The 25036-nt window shown below is 43.6% G+C and overlaps 1 protein-coding gene across 4 annotated transcripts in view; it reads left to right on the forward strand.

Moving 5' to 3' along the window:
* The window catches only part of P3H2 (prolyl 3-hydroxylase 2), a 247026-nt gene that overhangs the window by 135312 nt on the left and 86678 nt on the right, over positions 1-25036 (forward strand). For 3 of the 4 annotated variants that reach the window (XM_073675167.1, XM_073675168.1, XM_073675170.1), the window contains exons 2-3: positions 14350-14493; positions 22727-22916. In XM_073675167.1, the coding sequence (XP_073531268.1) occupies positions 14350-14493; positions 22727-22916 (334 nt within the window). Of the gene's footprint in view, positions 1-13266; positions 13390-14349; positions 14494-22726; positions 22917-25036 lie in introns of those variants that run through there. The other variant, XM_073675169.1, reaches the window with a different exon arrangement.

The raw sequence follows: 25036 nt of genomic DNA on the forward strand, positions 1-25036 counted from the left end.
TGGTTATAAGTCCTCTCCTGCCTTTCTCTTGATTGACAGAGACTTCGCTCGACGCTCTCCTGTACTTTCCGGTACTGCTGCTGCCGTTCTGTATCCCAGTCTGCCTCTGGCGAGGTGTCCTCGGGTGTCAGGACTCCCATATCCAGGTCAACAGGCAGCTTACCAGGTCTTGCTCGCATTAGGTAAGCCGGGGTACAGTTGGTGGAACCTACCGGGATGTGGTTATACTGGTCCACCAGATCGGGCAGTTTCTCAGGCCACAGACTGCGTTCTTCCAGGGGCAATGTTTTTAGCAGATCTATCACCACCTGGTTCATCTTCTCGCAGAGTCCATTGGTTTGGGGGTGATAGGGCATTGTTCTTATCTTCTTGCAGCCATACAGGTTGCAGAACTCCTGGAAGACCTCCGCTTCGAAGGCTGGTCCTTGGTCCGTCAGCACTTGGTCCGGGTACCCGTGTGGGCGGCAGAAGTGCAGCTGGAAGGCTCTGGCTGCTGTCTGAGCCGTCAAGTCTTTGACAGGGACCACCACCAGGAACCGGGAGTAGTGATCCACGATGGTTAGGACGTAGACATACCCCCTTCTGCTTGGAGCCAGTTTAATATGGTCCAGAGCGACCAGTTCCAGCGGCTGCCTGGTGAGGAAGGGCTGCAGGGGAGTCCTCTGGCTGGCACGGTCCCTCCTTAGATTGCACGGGCCACAGTCTCTACACCATCTCTCAATGGCTCCTCTCATGCCTATCCAGTAGAACCGTTCACGCAGCAGGAACTCCAGCTTCTTCCATCCGAAGTGCCCTGCCCCTTTGTGGTAGGCCTCCAGCACCATAGTTGCGTCCCGTCTTGGTACCACAACCTGCCAGATCAGTTCATGTGTCCGGGAATTGACCATTCTGTGGCACAACTTCTCCTTGTAGAGAAAAAGTCTGCTTTTTTCCGTCCACAGTTGCTTGGTCTCTTCCGGAGCGTCTGGGTCCAGGCGGGCGTCAGCCTGGGTCAGCATCTCCTTCACCAGACGGACTGCGGGGTCACTGTCTTGCGTCTCCGCCCAGTTGTAGTGGGGTAAGGGGTTGAACGTAGCGGATCGCTGGCCCCTCACACGGTGGGAATACTTGGTAATCCCATGACGGTGGAACGCAGGGAGTTCGACCTCTTCCAGTTCTTCTGGATCTTCCCCTCCGTCCGGTCGGTTTTGCATCCTGGACACGGCGTCCGCATTGGTATTGGAGCGTCACGCCCGGTATTTGATTGTGAACTCATAATTGGACAGGCGGGCCATCCATCTCTGCTCCAGGGCACCCAGTCTTGCAGTGTCCAGGTGTGTCAACGGGTTGTTGTCCGTGTACACAGTGAACCTGGAAGAGGCAAGGTAATGCTTAAAACGTTCGGTTACCGCCCACACCACTGCCAGGAACTCTAGCTTGAACGAGCTGTAATTCTCAGGGTTTCTTTCCGTGGGTCTCAGTTTTCGGCTGGCGTAAGCAATTACCCGTTCTCTCCCCTGCTGGATCTGGGACAGTACGGCTCCTAGCCCGATGTTGCTTGCGTCCATGTGGAGAATAAAGGGCTGGCTGTAATCAGGGTACGCCAGGATTTCATCCCCCGTGAGGGCCATCTTCAGCTGGCGGAATGACTCCTCTTCCAGCTTTTCCCATCTGAAGGGTGGCTTCTGGTTTTTGGCCTTCCTGGACTGGCCTATCAGGAGGTTCTGCATAGGAGCTGCCTTCTTGGTAAAACCGGGAATGAATCTTCGGTAGTAGCCTACCAACCCGAGGAACTGCCGCACTTCCTTTATGCTGGATGGTCTTGGCCAGTCCTTAATCACCGTGATCTTGTCAGGGTCGGGGGCTACTCCGTCAGCACTCACCACGTGTCCCAGGTACTGTACCTTTGGCTTCAGTAGATGACACTTTGAGGGTTTTACCTTTAGGCCATAGTTTGCCAGGGCTTCAAACACTTCTGCCAGGTGTTCCAGATGGTCCTCATAGGTCTTGGAATAGACGATGACATCGTCCAGGTATAATAGGACCGTCTCGAAGTTCCGGTGTCCCAGACAGCATTCCATCAACCGTTGGAAGGTTCCTGGTGCGTTGCAGAGCCCGAACGGCATACAGTTGAATTCGCTGAGTCCCATCGGGGTGGTGAATGCGGTCTTCTCCCGGTCCGCCTCTGCTACAGGAACCTGCCAGTACCCGCTAGTGAGATCCAAAGTAGAGAAGAAGTTAGCAGATTTTAATGCAGCTAAGGACTCTTCTATCCTGGGTAACGGGTACGCATCTTTGTGTGTGATACGGTTGACCTTCCTGTAGTCTACACACATTCTCATGGTGTTGTCTTTCTTTTTCACTAGGACTAGTGGAGCTGCCCAGGGGCTACAGCTGTCCCTAATCACCCCAGCCTCCTTCATGTCTTTTAGCATCCCCTTGGCGTGTTGATAGTGTGCAGGGGGTACGGGTCTGTATCTCTCCTTTATGGGAGGATGGTCTCCCATGGGGATGTGATGTTCTACCCCCTTTACTCGCCCGAAGTCCAGCGGGTGTTTACTAAACACTCTCTCGTACTCTTGAACCACCCGATAGACTCCCTGTTTTTGATGTGAGGGAGTGGAATCAGTACCCAAATGCAGTTGCTGACACCAGTCCTCCATTGGTTTCTTAGAGCCGTTACCTTCCTCTGGTTGAGATGGAGGCAAGGGTTCCACGGCCTGTACATAGTTCTGGTTGATGGTGAACAATTTGGCTAGCGTGGCATACCGGGGCAGGTGTACTTCTCTCTCCCCGATATTTATGATGCGGACGGGCACCCTCCCATGGCGTACATCGACCACCCCCCGTGCTGTCAAAGTGGTGGGCCTACTGTCTGAGTAGACGGGTTCTACCATTGCTTGGTAGTCTCTACCTATTAGACCAATAGCTGCCCTGCACCAAATCATCATCTCACTCTTCGGGGGCATGGCAATAGGGAACGGTTCACACATTCTCACGCTACCTTTCTCACCGCCAGATAGTTCCACCTGTTGCCGTTTCATCAGTGCCCGGATCTCTTTTTGGAGGACACGCTGCTGGCTGGAACTGGCGTTCTTGGCAACCTGTTGCAAAATAAGAATCACCTCTGCAAGACCGTTTTCAATTACGTTGGTACCTAGGGTTATTTTTGGGTGACTCTCGCGACGGTCAATGTCTACAATGATCAGTCCTTGTGCCGGCAGTTCAACCTTACCGACCTTGATGGTCACCTCTTTAAATCCTATCTGTGGCACGGGCTGACCATTGCTGGCGATAATGCTCATCTGGGTAGCGGGTTATGTCCGAGTCATTCCAGTACCGCTTGAAGAGCACGTACGGGATGGTAGTCACCTGTGACCCAGTGTCTAGTAGGGCACTCATAGGAATGCCATCCAGTACCACAGGCAAGACCGGACATCCCCCTACGTATTTGTCACGCCAGTTTGATGGGCCTGATGATCTTAGGCCTGGGGGTTGGCCCTCTACCCCAGGTTGTGCCCGTTTAAATGACAGTACCTTGCCATATGTCCGGGTTGATTGTAGCGGCGGCAGATGGGTCGTCCGTCCTCGTTGTATCTGTCGCTGGGTCTTCCTCTGGCCGGTGGGGTCCTCCTCAGTCGGCGCCACGGGACGTCTTCCGGTCCAGATGCCAGCTGGGTCTTTCCTGGAGAAGAGATCTGTAAAGACTGCACAGTTCTGGTTAGCGCGGCAACGCTCTTAGTCAGCTCTTGGACCTGATGGTGCAGGTCTGTAGCCGGGTTATTGTTCAAAGCCTGCGCATCAGCTCCCACAGGCCCTGCAGACAAGGGCGCCGCATCCTGGTGATAAGTGATAGCAGGGCGCCTGTGGGTCACAGCGCCACCTGGTGCTGGTTCTCGGAGCACCCGGATGGCTCTGTCCTTGAACTGTGCAAAGTCCAGGTCAGGGTCCTGTAAGGCCATTGCCCGCAACTGGGTTCGGTGGGCATTGCACAGTAGACCCTCAATAAATTGTTCGGTCAACAGCTTGTCTTCATTCCCCACGCTGTCAGGGTCTGCCTGCTTAATGGCTCTCAGGGCCTCTTGTAGGTTTAGAGCATAGTCTCTTATACTTTCATGTGCCCGTTGTTTGCACCCGTAAAATCTGAACTTTATTTCGGCTGAGGTTCGGGTATCAAATGTGTCTTTCAGCCGGGCTAGTATTTCTCTGACAGTCCCCTTCTTCCCAGGTGACCAGGACTTTACCTCCCTTTGGGCTGCCCCGATTAGCTGGGCCACCAGGATGCTCACTTTTTGCTCTTCCGTGAGGGGGTATACCTGGAAGAGGCTATCCAGTCTTTCCCTAAAGTCACTTAGGGTATGTGACTCCCCTGAGTACTGGGGTAGCCAGGTTGCCCCCGGGATATAGGGCATAGTGAATGGCATGACCGCAGCAGCGGTTGTGCTGGCGGCCGGTGTGGCGGTGGAGCTCCCCTCGGTATACGACATCCTCCTTCCCCCCTAGTGGACCGTGGCCTACCTTGCGATGCTCTTCTTCCATAGGCCGCGGCTCCGCAGTCGATCGTCGGGGTTGAGGACCTTGCGTCGCGCTCCTGTGAAGTCAGCATCGCTCTTCCTCCCTTCCAGGACCTTACGCAGCGTCGGAGCATGGGGCGGAGCTTCGGATCTCGCGCGTTTTCGGCGTCCACGCCCCTCTTTTTCCTGCGCGGCGTCCTGAAGATGGCGTCCGATGGCGGGAAGCGGCTGCGGATGGCGGGAAGTCGGCAGAAGATGGCGGGAAACGACCCAAGATGGCGTCCGATGGCGGGAAACGGTTCCGGACGGCGGGAAACTTCTCTCAGGTAAGTTCAAAAGTCTTTTTCAGGCACACAATACCCGTTGGTGGCGGGTTGGTCTGAATCCTGCCGACTACGCCAAAGTTGACGCGCCCCCTGGGCCTGTGTTGTGCAGGGAATACCCGGAGCCGGATCGCTGGGGGTTGTAGTCTCCGTGGCGCTGACCCGGTCCGTGCCCAGGGTGGTCAAATTAGAGGCAGAGTTATTGGTATGATGATAGTCCGACTACGCCACCCGTGGATTGCGGTCAGTGGGGACCGCCGCTGCAAGGCAGACCGCTGAGGCCGGTGTTATGTGTGCAGCTAAGAATGGGATGACTCCCCACGGGAGGAGTAGAGCCTCAGGGCAGTTAGTGTGAATGATGGGAGTGATGGTGCACGAGCGCAGCAGGAATAACTCAGAGTCCGTGCAGTGCAGTTCAGGGTCTTTACTGGTGTTATAAGGCAGACCCTCCCGGGAGTACTGGTTAGCAGTAGGGGCCAGGTCAGTCTGTGAGCAAGTAGGATCTCCCCTGGCCAGGTGGAGTTGTAGGCCTTCCCGACTATCTGCACTCTTTCCTGGCTACCTTGCTGTGTGCGGGTAGAAGTAGCCCACGTCCCTGAGTATACCGTGTGGTGCTCACCCGTACGGCCGGTGACTTGGGGCCTTCTGTTAGCCTCCGCTCCATGACGGCGGTGCTGGTCCCTTGCTTGTGACCGTGCTTCCGGGCTTCTATGGCCAGAGGACCTGGAATCCCTTGCCGGTTGGATTCTGCTGCTGGTTCTGGATGTCCCCACAGCCTCGGACTCCATGTCCGGTATTAGTGTCTCCAGCCAGGGCGAGCTATCTGGCTTCCAGCCCCTGGCACTCACTCCTGCTCCTACAGAGCTCCTGGTTCTTCCTTTCCCTGTGTCTGCTGTCCTCCAGACCAGACTGCGTCTCTGTCTGGGACTCTCTCTCCTAATCCCGCCCCAGACCCAGTTTATAAGGGCAGATTCCTCCCCTCCCAGGTCTGGGCGGGCGGTGTTGCATGCTTAGGGCTCCTGACCAGAGAAACCTCCCACCTGCTCTCAGACGTAATATTTCTATTACTGTGGTAACCAGACCACTGGGGTGCCACACATGGAGCCCCTCCATCCTGGTATGCCTGGAACCCCTCCATCCTGGTATGCATGGCACCCCTCATCCCTATCCTGGTATGCATGGCACCCCTCATCCCTGTCCTGGTATGCATGGCACCCCTCATCCCTGTCCTGGTATGCATGGCACCCCTCATCCCTATCCTGGTATGCATGGCACCCCTCATCCCTATCCTGGTATGCATGGCACCCCTAATCCCTATCCTGGTATGCATGGCACCCCTCATCCCCAATCCTGGTATGCATGGCACCCCTCATCCCTATCCTTATATGCATGGCACCCTCATCCCTGTCCTGGTATGCATGGCCCCCTCATCCCTGTTCTGGTATGCAAGGCACCCCTCATCCTTATCCTGGTATGTATTGCCCTCTCAGAGTTATCCTGGTATGTATGGTCCCCTCATCCTTACCCTGATATGTATGGCCCCCTCATCCTTACCCTGGTATGTATGGCCCCCTCATCCTTATCCTAGTATGCACGGTCCCCCTAATCCCCATCTGGCTGCACATAAAAAAAATAAACACTCATACTCTCCTTTCTTCTCTCTCCTCCAGCGCTGCATCAGGTCTGCCCGCACTGATCTCTCGATGTGAGCCACGCATGACGTCACTGCCATGCGCGGCTCGCATGGAGAGATCAGCTGCTGGAAGTCACTGCTCCCCACGCCATGACTGTGTGCGCGGGGAGCAGTGACTTCATGCTGCTTAATTGCCGGCACACAGTGTAGCCACGCTGCGGCTCCCGCTGCTGCCGGGCTATCGCGTGTGCCCGCTTATTAAAGGGCATGAATATTCACCCCTCCCCACGCCCATTGGTGTGGAGAGAGGTTGAATATTCATGCCCTTTAACAGCGGGCACAGGTGATTCCGGCAGCAGCAGGAGCCGCGGCTACACTGTGTGCTGCTATTAAGGAGCATGAATATTCAGTGCTTCCCACGCCCCAGTGAATATTCATTTTCTTTAGCAGCGGGGACAGTGTAGCTGCAGCGGGCGGCTGCTGCCTCCTGTGTCCCGCTCCTCCACCGCTACCGCTCCCCCCACACCCCACATATATATATACACCCCCCCCACATTCGGACTATAAGATGTACCCCCCATTTTCCTCCAACATTTTGGAGGAAAAAAGTGCGTCTTATATTCCGAAAAATACGGTAGGTTGAAAATCAAGTTCAACCTTTCTCCACCAGTTATACAATCTATACCACTAGATTATTTATAACCCTTAATGCCATTTGTTGTGAGAAATAAGCATCCAGCTCTTTTATTTGGTAAATGTATTTGTCATTACAACTTCTTGTGGTAGAGAATTCCACAATGACTGCTCTAACTATAAAGAACTCTTTATTTAAATACCAGAATTGTGTGTCTTCCATACATAATGAGTGTCCCCATGTCCTTTATAAGCTCCTTTTAAAGGTATAAATCATCTTGCAGCCCTTCATATTGATCACACATGTATTTATACATATAAATGAGATCTCCTCTGAGACATCTTTTTTCTAAGCTAAACAAGCCCAACTTTTCCAACCTCTCATCATATGAAAAGTCTTCCATCCCTTGTAATAATCTAGTTGCCACCTTTGAACTGAGTATAAATTCCGAATCCAAATAGCGATGAGCACTTCACTCCTTGTGCCTTGTGGTGCATGTGGAATTAAGATAAATTAAGTGAAGAATTCCCGACACTCAGAGATGTTGTGAATCTTGATTCTTTTATTTGGCAAAATCTGAATGTTTCAGCTCCACCCGAGCTTTCAACAGCAGTGAAATAGTGCAAACACAGTTTCAACATATAATGAATTACACGGAAGTGACATCAAAGAATAATCAGTGATCATTAAATAATATCTGAGCGATTCATAATATAGCACACTGAGGCTGCAGCATATACATCACATAGGATGCACTGGGTCTGTAGCTTATACATCACATAGGAGACGCTGGGGCTGTAGCAAATATATCACATAGGAGCTGATGGGATTGCTGTATATACATCATATAGGAGACAGTTGAGCTGGAACGTATACATCACATAGGAGATGTTAGGGTAGGAGTATATACATCACATAGGAAATGCCGGGCTGGAGTATATACAATAAGAGGCACTGGGGTTGGAGTATATACATCACAGGAAACAGTGAGGCTGGAGCAAATACATCACAAGAGACTGGGTCTGGAGTATATACATCACATAGGAGATACTGCTGCAGGAGCATATACATCACAGGAGACAGTGGGGTTGGAGCATGGACATCACATGAGACGATGGGGCTGGAGCATGAATATCATAGAAAACAGTGGGGCTAGTGCGGTTTTCATCTGTGGAACAGGAGCCCATAGCGCGCTAACTCCTTCCACACAATATGTCCAGATGCTGGCACTGGCCAGCGTCAGGACGTAATCCTTCAATGCACGCGCTGCAGCATTTAGTAATGAACTCTGTGTGTGCGTGCTCGCAGTGCAAGAAAGAATTTAAAGGGTGGGTGGCTGGCAAAGCATGGTCACCGGCTCAAGCCTTACGGTCACCAGGAATCTGCCCAGGGACTGGAGAAAAGGTCATTGTGTGCCACAAATGGCCCTCAGGATGAAGTTTCCCCACCCCTGCATTAGAGGGATGTGCCAGAGGCTATAAATTATTTTATTTTAAGAGCATAGATTGGTATAATAAAAAAAGTAATACCTACCCTCAATGATTCCCTGCAGCATAGACAAACCAGAAATGGGTGAGCAACCACCTTGGCCTGTAATTGACTGTTTGGACATTTCCAGCAATTTTGGGTGTATTTACATTTTCTCTTTATCATTTTCCGTTGGTGATGGATGACATATACTACTTTACGTAGTAATCATTTTAAAAAGACTTACTCAACCTAGCATAGTGGCGGCCCGGCCCAGGTTGTACAGTCTGCACAAATTTGGGTGATTAGAGGTAAAATGTTAAGAGTGTAATAATGTAGAATATATCTACTTACTTTTATCATCAAGTATTCTCTGGTGCCATACCACCATATAGGGGTATCTGATTTTTCCTGTTTCACAGGGAAAATATCCAGGGACAGAATATTAGACTTGGAGTGATTTATTTTAAGGCTTTAACAAGTACCAAATTTGTCAATGAGTGCCAGGATACTATGTAATGACTAAGTATAAAATCATATATTCTGCATATAGGCCTACAGTATATGCTTATCAAAGGGACCACTTCATAGTCTAATAATAGAGGATCTTTGCATATGCTTTCTGCTAAAAGGTTCCAATGACAGAGCATACAGAACAGAAGGAACATCCCTGCCTTGTATCTCTGTGCAGCCGTAAAGGGTTCAACAGTCATCTGTTTACACTATGTAGTGGTACAGGGACATGATATAGAAATGGTACCCATGATATAAAGGTCTGGCTGAACCCAAATGTCTCCAGAGCATCCCATAAGTATTGCTATTTGACCAAATCCAACGCCTTGGTGGCATCACGAGAAACGGCCACTCGAGTGCCTACGTCTTCATGCCTGCTTGGAATGCTGGCTAACATTAAGAAATGTGGCTTTATTGGTATTGAATTTATCATATAGTATTATATCCTGTCTAATCCATTTTCCCTGTCTTGCTTTGTCTACAACTAGACCATAGTACAATAAATGTCTTCTTTCATTAAAACTATACATAATGTTGTTTGACACTCTGTTTATACAATTTCAATCTAATTTTTTTTTTAAGAAATGAATAGGAAATTGGTAACTGGTAGTGTTGCGCGAACGTGCCCTGATAAGGTGTTATCCGAGCACGCTCGAGTCCTAACCAAGTATCTTCGGCGTGCTTGTCAAATATGTTTGAGTCGCCGCAGCTGCATGACTCGCCACTGTTAGACAGCGTGTGCAGGGTTTGCTTGTCTGTTAGGCAATCCCTGCATGTCTCGTGTAACTGTGTAACGCGTAACACTAGTAACTGGTCATGTTGAAAATTAGGAAAATGTTCCGTGACAGTTCTTCATTTACCTTATATTAAAGACATAAGATTCCAAGCAAAGTAACATGAAGCAGTCATTTTCCAGCATGATTTCACTTCTACTCCATATAGTGTCCTCCAATCTGCATCTGTCAACCATATGACATCACTGCCTGTCTCATTGACCACAGTCTAGTCTATTCTAGCGAGGTTAGTCTCCTAACAGACATGACTTTTGTATTAACAGACAATAATTCAAATTGAGAACAAAGAGAACAGGGTAGAGATGCTCCATGAATTAACTTAGAATTAGTTACGGAAGATGGCTCCTGGTCCTCAACTTGGTTGAGATGTTATGTGCAAAGACCAAGGGATTTGTTAGATAAAAATGTTTTTTGGCAGAATTAGGCTGTATGTTCAGACTTAAGAATTATTTCTTTAGCATTTAACTTTTCTAATGCTCTGATAAACTAAAAATGTTACTAGGATAAGCAGTAAAATGACTAAGAGGTCGAGAAATTCCTCTAGCTTGTAGATTTTCTACTACTCCATTCAGGTGATAAAAGTATAAGTGATGACATGTCTTCAAGATTTCTAAACAAGTTCTATTAGGTTTGTCTTATAACTACTAAAGCTACTATGAATTGCACGTGTTTAATTTCTCCATGAAAACCACGTTTGGAAATTGATCCTGATTTGAGTGATGTTACTTCTAATGGCTGCTACATTATATGTATGGCCCGTATACCCAAATAGAGCGTTAGCAATTTAATCATATAGCTGTTGGCCCTTGTACACCGTTTTCATGTGTCATTAAATCTTATTTGTCACTGTGTTAACATCCAATTATGACTTGCAGTAAAGGTATGCAGCCGGTGCACTGTTTGTATTTGGTCAGTTGCATCTAGTTCAGATTTCTTATAAAATAGTTTTGAGCTAACATTGATAACTTTGTATGTTCTCCCCGTATTTGTGTGGGTTTCCTCTGTATACTCTGGTTTCTTCCCACTTTTCAAAGACATCTTGATAAGGAATGTAGATTGTGAGTTCCAATGAAAATTGGAACTCTGGGACCTTGTGGAGTGTGTCAATCTGGACATCTGTCAATTAAGCAGTCTTCCCTATAATTGTGGAGCCTACTGAAACAGGTTAAGGGACCTTTTTAAACGCTTCGGAAGCCTTTGCAGGTGTTGTTTGTTAATTATTCTAATTTACTGAGATAATAACGTTTGTGTTTTCATTGGCTGTAAGCCATAATCATCAACATTAACAGAAATAAACACTTCAAATAGAGCGCTCTGTCTGTAATGACTATATAATATATGAGTTTCACTTTTTATATTGAAGAGCTGAAATAAATTAACTTTTTGATGATATTCTAATTTAGTGAGATGCACCTGTATTTCATATTTATTCTATTTGAAGCCGTGGCTTATAATTTAATGGAAAAAGTGGTTTGAGTTAAATGATTTTCATAAACAATAGCTAGAAGGCAAAAATAAGTAACCACTCCCTGAACCACCCTAAATAATGAGTTAATTATGCCAGTACACAAAATTCCATCAGGGCATTTTCAGACATGCTGTAAGTGATGTTTTAATAGGCGTTTATTTCTTTCACATGTTTCTGAGAATTCTTATTATTAGAAACAATAATATTAGAATATTAAAGCAAGAATGTTCTTTGTGCTGGTCCAAGTATAGTTGTTACACAATGACGATCTTTAACTATATATCTATTACGGTATATTTTCTCCCCCCGCCACCACTTCTCTCACTTTACTGGAAAGATAATTCTTTTTTGGACCAATTTTCTTATTTCTTATTTGTCTAATTTTCTAATAATTTCTTATTTCTTTCTTACTCTCATTTTCATAATAGAATTATTCTTTCATTTGTTTTCTGTCATTCTTTTACTGCATTTTTTTTAATTTATTTTATATCGCTTGAACTTGATAGAGTTTTAAGAATCGGCTAGACACTTTTAATTAAGACTGAGATCACTAGTGATTCTAATCAGTGGGGGTGCATTTTGCTTTTCCCAAGATGGACCTTCTAATTAAGTTCCGGACAGATGAGAATTCTTTTGAGCATCTTAGCTGCCAGAGGCATCTTTTCTTTTGGCGTCATTCTAATGGATTCCTAGAATCATTTTTAAGTAAATAATTTTGATTTATGCTAAAACGCATACTTTCTTAGGCACAGGTAAAACATTTAGTTAAAATTCATTCTAAAATTACATTGGACCAGGGCTGTAAGAAAAGCTTGTATTTTCTGACTATTGGACTGTTGAGCTGCAGTCTACACCATGGCTGGTTTATCGAGAAGGATCAGCAGCTACAGCCTCTAACGATTATTGTGAAAAATGCTAAAGCAAGTTTTGACACTTATCCCGATACTAGATATTTTTAGTTTTTGGGATCCTGCCTATAAATCACTGGGTGTAGAAACAAAATACGCAGAGTTTTTATATTTCACCTGTGTTTTCCTAAGATACTTCCAGAATCTTTCACGGTGTCCTATGCTATAAAAACATCTTTTACAATCTTTAATTGATATCTTTTACTATTTGTCCTAGAGTGTGCTTAGGGTAGCTATGGGCCTCATCGGAGATAAGGACTGACAAACGGATTTTATTGTAATTTTTGATTATCTTCAAAGTAAAATTCCCATCTTGTATAGTATGGCAAATTACTAGGATATACCATACAGGAAAAATATATATCTTTGTACCGTGTTAGCCAGTAGATAGAAAAATATTTAGATTTGAGAGTCCTCAGTGGTTGATACATTTTTACTTTTTAATTTGTTACCATCTTTTCAGTTAGCCATTAAAAAGTATCAACCACTGAGGACTCTCAAATCTAAATATTTTTCTAGAATATACCATAAATTTCTGATTATGGTGACCTGACCTCTAAGACCTTTTACAGTATTTCTTTGCATAGTGGAGTCCAAATAACCAACTGTACAGGTAACTGTACCAGGACTCCATTCCACTGGGCGAGAAAAATAGGAGTAACCATGTAAATTATTGTTTTTCTGTTTCTTAAGCTGCAAACCAAGGATCACTTTGAAGATATATAATATATACTACTTGTCATTTAGATGACATCAATTCATCATCTTGAGTACCTTTGGATCAAGTGAAAGTATCATTCCATAGAAGTGGAATGGCTTCAAGCAATGGCATTTCTGGTGGTAAAACTGTTAGTTATAGCACGAAGATTTATGGCATCAGATAAGCACAGGTGTGGAGAAAGTTCATATTTTATTCACTTGCTTAGAGCTGAGTGCATTTAAGTAACAAACAAGCCTCAACATCTGACTTGGCGCAGACAGAGCAAGAAAAAAGTTTTGTTTGTGCAGTTTTATTAGGCTTTATGTACTTCTCATAATCCTGTTTATCTTTTTCACTGCTGTTTCACTGACAAACTCAGTCTCTTTCCAAAATGCCTACAATGAGCGACTCGCTACGATCCTGCTTGATGTTAGCAAAGGAAGCCATTCTGCGAAGGTCTGAAGATTGTTCAAGCCCTTAAGGGATCCGTTAAATGTTTCAGAATCGCCTCTAATAGTCACATTCAGCACGGAACATGGTGTGAGAGCTCCGAGCTCATAGCTTTGGAATTCAGAGCTCTGAGGGAAAGTCGTCTCTCTGTAAGCGATGTCACTGTGAACAGGAAAATCATTGTGTGATGGTGATGTCACGCCAGGAAACCAGAGCTTCATCAAAGAAATGATTTCAACTTGGATGCCAACGAAAATGGAATAATTATAATGCACTGTAATTAGTGTCCTTTGGGAGGACTAGGTACTAAGAGGCTTGGCATACACTGATGGAAGAAAATTATGAAATTTGTCATGGCATATACCATAATAATTTATATCAATTATAGAGCATAAATTATTAATATTGACTACCTTGCAAAGAATGCAGAGCCACGGACGTCACTTGAAGATCCAATCAGTATTTTTTTCTCCTGTGCAATTATTACTCTCACACCATGTTCTTATAGTAAATTCTCAGGTTGAAGCTTTTGCTGAAGGAGAAAAATATGTAATTGTTGCCCAAATGAAAACAAATACAACCTACTTATATATTTTTATTCTGAAGTCTTGATTCCGGACCTTGTCTCACGGCCATTGACCTTACGCTCCTAACTTAGATTTGTTATAGCAGATAACTTAAAAATTCTCTGGTATTGGTGACATGCATGAAGGAGGTCGGTTTACTAAGCCTATCCCCTTTTGTGTCCATACAACAGCAGTGAAGTATAGGGGGCTGACTTGGCTAGAGAAATGAGGTTCCATGGTTGCCAGCTCCATCTGGCCACTGTTCCACCCATGATCATTAAGTGGACAAGGGTCTTACCTGAGAGTGTGCTATAAATCTATAATGTTATAAGGTTATATGGTTTGTGATTTGTGGCAGAACCCATGTATTTATTGTGTACTGTACATATTTGTTTCCTAGTTAAATCAGCTGGATAAAGCTGCTGAAGCGGCTCACACTTTCTTCATGGCCAACCCAGAGCATATGGAAGTACAGCAAAATTTAAAGTACTACCAAGTCAACTCAGATATGACATTGATTGACAGGGAGAGACGGGCATATATGGTGAGTACACACACTTCTTTTACTTTGCTTTTTTGCAGTCATTATCAGTTTTTGGCCTATGACTAGGTGTAGAGCACAATGGAATCTGACTGTGAGAAAACTATTAAAAAAACAACAACACATATGTTTCCTATTAACAAGTATCTCCCAGTGGGCAGACTCACTAATTTTCCACCTATGTGGATTTCTTATGCTTTTTTTGTTTTAGCATGGATGAGGTGATTCAACTATTTTCATGATTTTTCCCTTTCTTCATAATATCACTATTGTTTAAACTTATAAAGAATTGAGTTCAAAAGCACCTATATTAGAAAATAAATTTTTTATTAGATAAACAACATAATTAAAATTATAAATATGGGATTTTAAACACAGAACCACAATGGGAAAAGAGATGACATTGCAGAGAAAGATAAATACAGGCAATATACATCCCCCAACGCGCGTTTCGACGCAACTTTCTTTACCCCTTATACAGTGAGCAAAATAAGTATTTGATACACTGACGATTTTGCAAGTTTTCCCTCCTACAAAGAATGGAGAAGTCTGTAATTTTTATCTTAGGTACACTTCATCTATGAGAGACAGAATCTAAAAATAAAAAAACATCACATTGTATGATTTTTAAATAATTAAATCGTATTTTATTGCATGAAATTAGTATTTGATCACCTCCCAACCAGCAAGAATTCTGGCTCTCACAGACCTGTTAGTTTTTCTTTGAGAATCCCCCCTACTGTGCACTGATTACCTGTATTAATTGCACCTGTTTGAACTCGTTACCTGTTTAAAAAGACACCGGTCCACACACTCAATGAATCACACTCCAAATTTTCCACCATGACCAAGACCAAAGAACTGTTTAAGAACACAAGGGACAAAATTGTAGATCTGAACTAGGCTGGGGTGGGCTACAGGACAATAGGAAAGCAGCTTGTTGATAAGGCAACAACTGTTGGTGCAGTTATTAGAAGATGGAAGAAACACAAGATGACTGTCAATCTACCTCGATCTGGGGCTCCATGCAAGATCTCTCCTCGTGGGGTAAGGATGATTCTGAGAAAGGTCAGGAATCAGCCCAGAACTACACGGGAGGACCTGGTCAATGACCTGAAGAGAGCTAGGACCACAGTCTCAAACATTAGTAACACACTACGCTGTCATGGATTAAAATCCTGCAGGGCAGGGAGGAGGTCATGTGGTCAGATGAGACCCAAGATAGAACTTTTTGATATCAACTCCACTCGCCGTGTTTGGAGGAAAAAGAAGGATGAGTACAACGCCAAGAACACCGTCCTAACCATGAAGTATGGTGGGGGAAATATCATACTTTGAGGATGCTTTTCTACAAAGGGGATAGGACGACTGCACCGTATTGAAGGGAGGATGGATGGGATCATGTATTACCAGATTTTGGCCAACAACCTCCTTCCCTCAGTAAGAGCATTGAAGATGGGTCGTGGCTGGGTGTTCAAGCATAACAATGACCCGAAACACACAGCCAGGGCAACTAAAAAGTGGCCTAGCCAGTCTCCAGACCTGAACCAAATAGAAAATCTTTGGAGGGAGCTGAAACTCAATGTTGCCCAGCGACAACCCCGAAACCTGAAAGATCTGGAGAAGATTTGTATGTATGGAGGAATGGGCCAAAATCCCTGCTGCAGTATGATCAAACTTGGTCAGTAACTACAGGAAACATCTGACCTCTGTAATTGCAAACAAAGTTTTCTGTGCCAAATATTAAGTTCTGTTTTTCTATTGTATCAAATACTTATTTCATGCAATAAAATACAAATTAATTATAGAAAAATCATACAACATGATTTTCTGGATTTTTTTTTAGATTTTGTCTCTCACAGTTGAAGTGTACTTACGATAAAAATTACAGACTTCTCCATTCTTTGTAGGTGGGAAAACTTACAAAATCGTCAGTGTATCAAATACTTATTTTCCCCACTGTATATTATAGATTTAGTCATCACTATTTCATTGTTCGTGTTTCCTTATACACATGTATGATATAATATAGATATTATTGTTCCTTTTTTGATTCATCACTATTGTTTATCCTTTTTTTGCTTTTTACCAACCCCCCCAGTCATAGTAAATGTAGTACCTATACAGACTATTATCATTCTTAAAGAAAATGACTAATGGTGTACCTGAGGAAATACCTAGGACTCACCATCTGCAATTTTAAAGCAGGGTTTTAACTATTAAATGTCCCTAAATGTTATTCCCATATGCCCCTAATGATGTTGACAGTAACATTTGAAATGACCAACTTTTATGGCTGAAAGCCACAAGCTTACATGATCTCTTTGGACTGCTGATTGGGGAAGAAATACTGCCTGCCATGATCACCATTTGTGCTGTCTTTGTCTTTCTTGAACAGTCTCCATCATCGGTTTGCATTTAAAAACCTTTAACCTGGTATACATTTTACCCAGAGATCAGTAAAAACACGTTGAAATCAATGTGGTATCTGGCACTAAGAAGTTAGCAACGGATCCTTCAAGTCCTGTAAGATGCAATGTTCAACCTCAATGGATCAGTCTTGATTTTCCACCAGATCTCACAAATGCTTGATTGCATTTCTATTTGGGAAACTTAAGAGACCACGTCAACATCTTGAACTCTCTGTCATGTTCCTCAAACCATTCCTGAACTATTTTTGCAATGTGGCAATGATGCCATATTCTTGTAAAGGAACCTACTTCCATTAGAGGATACTGTTACCATCAAGGAGTGTTCTTGATCTCCAACAATCATTGTGCAGGTTGTACATGTAAAACTACCATCAACATGAATACTAGCACCCAAGGTTTCCAAGCAGAACCTTACCATTATACTGCGATACACTCCATCTTCCCAATTTAGTTCTTCACAGAGTGCATCCTCATGCCATCTCTTTCTCAGGTAGGCAACTTGAGCACACTCAGCTGCCTAAATGATGTCTAAGAAAATGTGGTTTGTTAGACCAGTCCACCGTCTTCCATAGTAACACACAAACACTACATACACATATACACAGATTTAGAGAAATAAAAAGTTCAAGAGAGTGCTGTACTTTCCATTCATATATTTTTTCATCGTATTAAGATCACCTATAAGTTTGTTAATCTGTCTTGATATTGCAGTCTACCCATTCCCTTAACCTTGGTTGCTCTTCTCTGCACCTGCTCTAGTTCAGCTATGTCTTTCTTATACACTTGAGCCCAAAATTGTACACCGTATTCTAAGTGTGGTCACACTAGTGACTTGTAAAGAGGCAAAACTATGTTCTTATCATTAGCATCTCTGCATCTTTTAATGCATCCCATAAACTCAGCTTCCTCGGCAGCTGGTGCCTGGCAGTTTTACCTGGTGTATTAAAATTTACCGTATTTTTCGCGTTATAAGACGCTCTTTTAGGCTTGCGTCTTACAAAGTTAAATCACCTTATCGGCTGCGGTGGAGCAGGGTCCCGGAGATGCTGCGGAGGCAGGACTGGGTGTTCGGAGGCAGAAAGCGGCTGCGGGCCCCATGCTGTCTTCCAAGTTCTGCTGGAGGTGTTCGGTGGTGCGGGGGCTCCGCTGACATTTTGTGGTAGCCGGAGCCCCGCACCCTCCACACTGTCCTATGCGGTGGACTCCGGGAAAATGGCCGCTGGAGATGGCACATGCTCAGATTGAGATCTCGGCACCAAAATCTCTTCTCCCGAGATCTCGTACTCCGGCACAATCTCGTCTCCTGAGATCTCCTGAGACCTCCAGCAGACCTTGGCAGACAGCATGGGGCCCACAGCCGCCTCCCGCCTCCGAACACCCCGTCCTGCCTTCGAAGCATCTCCGGGACCCCGCAGCATCTCCTGCCTCCGCAGCATCTCCTGCCTCCGCCGCATCTCCGGGACCCTGCAGCATCTCCAAGACTTTGCAGTATCTCCTGCCTCCGCAGCATCTCCTGCCTCAGGCAGCGGCAACCCTGGGACCCTGCTCTACCAACGCCGCCCCCCCCCCAGGTAAGCTGATTATAACACACACCGGTTTATTAAAAAACATTTTTTCCTATTTTCGTCCCCAAAATTTGGGGTGCATCTTATAATCCGCAAAATACGGTAGTTCATAATTGTATATTTTGTTTCGTTAGATCCAAGTGCATGACATTACATTTACACACAATTAATTTCAATTGCCAATTCTCAACCCAAGCTCCCAGTTTACATAAATCTCTCTCTGTAATATTAAATTATCCTCCTCTATGTTGATTTGCTTGCAGAGTTTAATATCATCTGTAAATGTTGAAATTCTACTTTCCGTGTCTTCAACAAGGTCATTACCTGCAGTAGATTCAGTCTATAGAACTGCATGAGGTCTGGGTATTGAGTATCTAATATTGATGCAAAATTGGGCACATATTTAGGAGAAGGGTGAAACATAGACGTCACCTCATACCCAGACTGCCAGCACATAGCCAAGACATGGCAGATGCGGGCCCATCTTGACTAAGTTTAAATTGATTGCTAATTGTCCACTACTAGACAACCCTTTCATCTATGCTAAAGGGACCCACATCAAATAAAAAAAACATATACTCAGCTCCTGGACTGGCGCCAATCCAGTGAAGTTGGCACTGTGTCTACGAGCAATCAAGTGAGCGCTAGCCAATCATCGACCTTTCAAAGGCTGCAGATTTCACACTTCCATCAGACAGAACTGTGAAGGTTGCAGCTCATGGTTATGGTCATGGTCAGTATTTGGTCAGTATTTTACATCAGTATTTATAAGCCAAAACCAGGAGTGGGTGATAAATACAGAAGTGGTGGTGACGTGTTTCTATTATACTTTTCCTCTGATTGTTCCTCACCTGGTTTTGGCTTACAAATACTGATGTAAAATACTGACAAGATACTGATAGTGGGGCCGTAGTCTTATTGTAAGCAACGAATCTCAGTCTAAAGCTTTTATGAAATTAAAACTCTCCTTTAATTAAGCAAAGAAGTAATTTAACTAACGCTGTTGAGGAAAATAACCCATCTCCCACACTGTATTCTCCTTTATACCATCACTTTAACCTACAATGCTACTGATTACTTAACTGCAAAAAGCGTCCATAATCTTGACTGCCCCGCCATCATAAGGTTCAGTGATCACACAGATTGAAAATTCCAATGGCTGACTTTGGATATAATAGACAAATGATACTAATTAAAGACTAACTATGGCTTGTAGAAATGTTAAGTCAAGCATGAAGACAGTGAGTAAGGCAATGTACCTGATCTCAAGCTGTTAGTCGTTGGTTTAGATGTTCGGGGATTATTGTAGCAGTTCATAGATAACTTTGTTAGACTTTTTTGTTCCTGAAATTGATATTGACTTTTATCCACAGCTTTGGACTTGACTTTAATGTTTTTTTGACATTGAATATTTAGGCTGTGCTCACTTGTATAACTTATTCTGTGTTCTGTTGGAATAGTGGCTATCGAAACAAAATGACTGATATGTATCTGCTACCGAAAAAATCATTACCCTGTCAGGCAGGCATTGCCAACAGTTATGGATAATAACATTACACATTTCAGCTGACTCTGCTGCCTCTAATAATACAATACATTCACTGCCTGAAAATATATTTTGTGTGGTTCAACAGATGGAAATTACATTTCCTATTTAAATCAGTCTGGAAACTTAACTGGAAAAACCAAAGCAATAGTAAGCATTATGTCATAGGTAGTCCGGTCCCTCGGTTAAATAAGCTGTTAGTAAGGAGGGTGCAACTATCGCATCCAAGACATCATCTGTAGAAAATCCCAATAGCTTTTCACCTATCCATCTGTTCAGAGCCTAGAAGCGCTGCCAATGTCATTTTTGTCTGTAGATGTTGTACAGATGTAGCTGTTCTGAGTTTAGGAGCGTTGCACAACCTTTTATGATCCGAGGGCCACATTCTCATACTAAACCGCTCCCTGAGGCCATAATACAACTTATAAGTATAGAATATTCTGAAACATTTGTAGCATATAGAAAATATGTGCTATACCTGACTGATAGATGCAGGTTCCACTTTTAGAACTCTCCCTGGGAGTTGGGGTCACCTTCTTCCCCAATCAGCAGTCCAAAGAGATCATGTAAGCATGTAGCTTTCATCAGAAAAGATCAGGGGCATTACGGTAATAGTCAAGCATTTCACAACACCCATAAACTGCAATGGAGAGATCGCTACACAAAGATGGCCACCACTTACTCAGTTACTCCTTCCTGCTTCTGTCCAGGCTCCACTCCTCTTTTCTCTGAGATAAAAACTATATGTGAGCAGCTACATACAGACAAGTCTTTATATGTCTAGATAGTTAAAGGGAATCTGTCACCAGGTTTTTCTCACCTAATTTTAGAGCAGCATAATGTAAAGCATAATGTAAAGACAGAGACCCTGATTCCAGCAATGTATCACTTACTAGGCTACTTACTGTTTTATCACCGGAGATTATCACTAGAGGACTATTAAAGTTGCTGTCATGTAGTCCTTCATATTCATAAGCTCTGTATAACCCCACACACAAATGATTGGCAGCTTTCTGCCTATCAATAGTATACACATTAAGCTGCCAGTCAGTGGTGCAGGTGGGGTTACACAGAGCTCAGCATTCAGAGAACTGTTAGATCTGCAGCCAATAACACTGTGATATTATCAAAGCTACAGCGAGCAGCCCAGTAAGTGGCACATTGCTGGAATCAGGAGCTCTACCCTTATATAATGCTGCTTTCAGATAGGATAGCAGATTCCCTTTCTGTCACTAGACAGAATGCTGCCATGGACGGCATGAATCAGAGCTTGGTTGCATGATTGAATCCAGATATCTCTTGTCTGTTCAGCACTGCCCTTGGTTGGCTTCTCCGCGCCCCACTTCAGGTGACTGACAGGTCTCTCTCATGTGTTTATGTCGATCACCTTCTAACGGGGCTGGGAGAAGCCACCCGAGGCCATACTTGTCTCGTCTCTCCCTATGGTCGTCTTCAGGCTTTTCAAACTATCTTTTATCTGAAATGCTGATGTATTTCAGAAAAAGACATATCTGGCTGCAAACGCGCAACCAGGCTCTGATTCAGTCTGCCTGTGGTTCAGGCAGCATGAATCTAGTGACAGGTTCCCTTTAAGGGCAACATAGAATGTATGGCAGGCCACATGTGGCTCCTATGCCACAGGTTATGCAACCCTGGTTTAACTATATCTGCAGTATTTAAAGAGGACCTGTCACTTGCCAATAATATGTAATTGCTTCATCCGGTCTAAATACCGATGTTCTCCTGAACCTATTTTTTTTGTTCCTGTACTTCTCCGCTCCTTAGATATGACCCTCTATCTTGTATAGTATGTAAATTTAGTCTTGTTAGCCAAAGGGGTGGATCTTCATGAAGACGTCCAAAGTGAAGAGTTGAGGATCCTGCCCCTTGTCTATCAATACTGTATTTAGTGACAAGGAACAGAGACAGCACAGAATGGAGAGGTGAAGAAACACAAAATAAACAATGCCAGGTTCAGAAGAGTGGCATGTAGACCATGGTGAGAAATACATCTTTTTGGCAAGTGACAGTTCTCTGTAACACTTTGAGTTTAAATAACGGTAGGTCGGATTTGCTGCCATATAGAAGACCAAACAAATAACATACTTTATTACATCAGAAAAACTGTCCGTGGACACAAAATGATTTTATAAGAAAACAAAAAGTAATATTTTTAAGTTTTCATATTTCCAGCAACGACTCTTTCACTGTATATTTATAGTGTACCTTAGCTGCCATATCTATCATTATAAAAATGTATGCTCTCCAGAACTGATTCTGATCATGTTTCCTTCACAAAATCATACCATTCGAAGTTCAAATCCATTCCCTATGTCCGGATGAGATTGTGCTGCGACACTGAGATGGATTTCTGCAAACAATCCCATGGCTTATGTCACAAGAACAAAAGGATCTACTGCTCAATATTGCCTAGTCACCTGCTGTCAGGAAAACAAGGCCCCCATAACTATAGAGTGAGGGTCCTCCCATACATGTTAGATGATCGTCTGGTACTTGAGGGTGAAGAGTCCACTATTGTTCCAAGCCAAGGCTTTAACATTTTTTAAGGTCTTGAAAACCAGAACCTTTTTTAGATGCTGTTTAACCATCTTCAATGTTCTTATCCTAAAACCTATCACCAAATAGTTACTCCCTTACTAAAATTCTGCTTTGTGTTTTTTTTTTTACTGTAGGATGAATACCAAGCAGGTGTAAAGTTATATGACCAAGAGCAATACAAACAAGCTATTGATCACTTTGAAGAGGCCCTGAAAGGCTATTACCGGGCTGACGTCGAATGCAGAGCAATGTGTGGGGGACCACAAAAATTTGATGAATATGAGTATGTGGACTACAGTGCAACACTATATGAAGGGATTGCAGGTAACTGTAGCATGTAACAGAATAATACTTTCCATTTATACATGTATAAGAGGCTATGGAGGCAATCAGGGGGCATAAATTATACTGAAAGAAAGAATTTTATACTGGATTTGAAAATGTACCCTAAAAACTTACAGGGGACTTGTGCAGGCCTGGTGTGTAAGATGGGCCCGTCCTCTCAATTAGAATTGGACTCCTGCACAATTCCTGCTGAGTGTGCGCTATACCTGCCAATACCTGGCAAGGGAAAAACTAGTTATGGACTCCAATGCTCCCAAAATGTCGTATTAAAATAATATGTCTATACAGAGGGAATACTTAGATCAGAAAGAGGAGCCATACCCACTGTGTGTACAAAATGCAAGAGATAACAGCAAAACCAAAAAACTGAGCTGGACTGTAAGCTGGTACACGTGCAAAGTGTATGAGCACACTGTAGCCATTTTAGAGATAAAACCCCTCGAAAAAAAAAAAGCATATACTCTACAATACGGAAATCAGCAAATGGTAAATTACTTTCTATGTAGAGGACAAGAGCTTCTTTAGGGTCCTGTACATAACAAAATGTTGCCAAAAAATAAAATTGAGTAACCTGGTGTCCAAAAATAGCTGCTCATTCTGGCAAAAATAAAGAGAAGTATAGTACTTGTAGTACGGCACTATAGAAAGGCGCTACTGGCCGATCAGTGCATGTCTTTCAGTAATGTAGGAATTTACTAGTGAAATGTCTGATTGAGATGATGGATTGGATTGGTTGGATCTCCCAGTCAATCACACGTGCCATAGATCTGTACTGTGCTGTATTAAATGTGCGCTCTAGTTACAGTCACCCGTGAAATATTATTGTAAGTTGGGATATTGTTGAGTATTGTAACTTGGAGGCTGTTGTAACTTGAATGCCCACTGTACATACACATAAGAAAGGATAAAAATCAACAAATTAGACTGGATAGATAGGTAATAGAACAATATTGAAAGATAATAGACATGCGATAGATAGATAGATAGATAGATAGAGATCGTTTTGAAAAGAGAGTTATTTATTAACTAAACAATTAAATTCATCATCCAGTGATAAACAAACCACATTCTCCATCTGCTGAATAAGGTTTGTGTTTTTTGAATTTTGAGCAGCTCTGCTTATTGGGAGTCTGGACGCCATCCAGAAAACAGTTTGGCTTCATGGTATTTTCCATAATCTCAACAGGTTGAGTAAATGTTTACAAGTCTATGATCTAATGTGCATTTCTTCTGCGTCCTGATGTTGGCGTATAAATCGTGCACATATTTCATATCTGTATTTTTAAACATAATCTATCATGTGCAGGCAGGAGCAGAACATATCAGTTAGTAGTAAATTCATGACTTTATTACCGAATGAATATCCAAGTATGTGTTGAATTCTTAATGTCAACAGTCCGATTTACCTCCGAGTACAATAGCCAGATAATTCATTGAGTACTAACACACTGCACTAGAGCTCTGTGGTCTGGAATGAGCACTAGAAACTGGCCTTGTGTCCTCTTGGCTTTTGTTGGCTAGTAATTGTACAATTGAAGGCCACAGTTAGGCCAGGTTTACACCCAATGACATGCAACATTAAACGACCACCAATCAACTTCTTGTTGTTTAACAGGGTGTTTGGACAGGCAGACTGCATTAGCAATGAACGAAGAAGGATCAGTAATAGCTGCCATTGTTTTTGGCAGTAGAAGTCATGTTTACACAGGATGATGTGCTGCTTAAAAATCATTACACCCAAGGAACAAGAATTTTTCTTGTTCATTAGGTGATTGTCAGCCTGTATATACTGCCCAATTATTATCAAACAAGAATTTCTTGGAACACTTGTTCATGATAATTGTGTAAATCCAGCTTTAGCCTTCTCTGGAACATAAACATACTAGCTAAATTGCACAATTCTTATGTCATTTCCTCTAGTGTAGCCGTGAAAATCAGCTATTTGTGACAGAAATGAACTGGGTCAATATTGGACAATTTGTCACGTTAACTCCATCCACAATATGCATTTTCTGCTGGGGTAACCGTTGCTTAAATGAAACCATCTTAAATAAATCCTAGGTTTATTCCCCATGACTAATTGACAGGCTGGGGTAATT

The sequence above is a fragment of the Phyllobates terribilis genome, unplaced genomic scaffold (genome assembly GCF_046119375.1).
Source record: "Phyllobates terribilis strain yellow unplaced genomic scaffold, ASM4611937v1 Scaffold_3__8_contigs__length_932513732, whole genome shotgun sequence".
NCBI classification, from domain to species: domain Eukaryota; kingdom Metazoa; phylum Chordata; class Amphibia; order Anura; family Dendrobatidae; genus Phyllobates; species Phyllobates terribilis.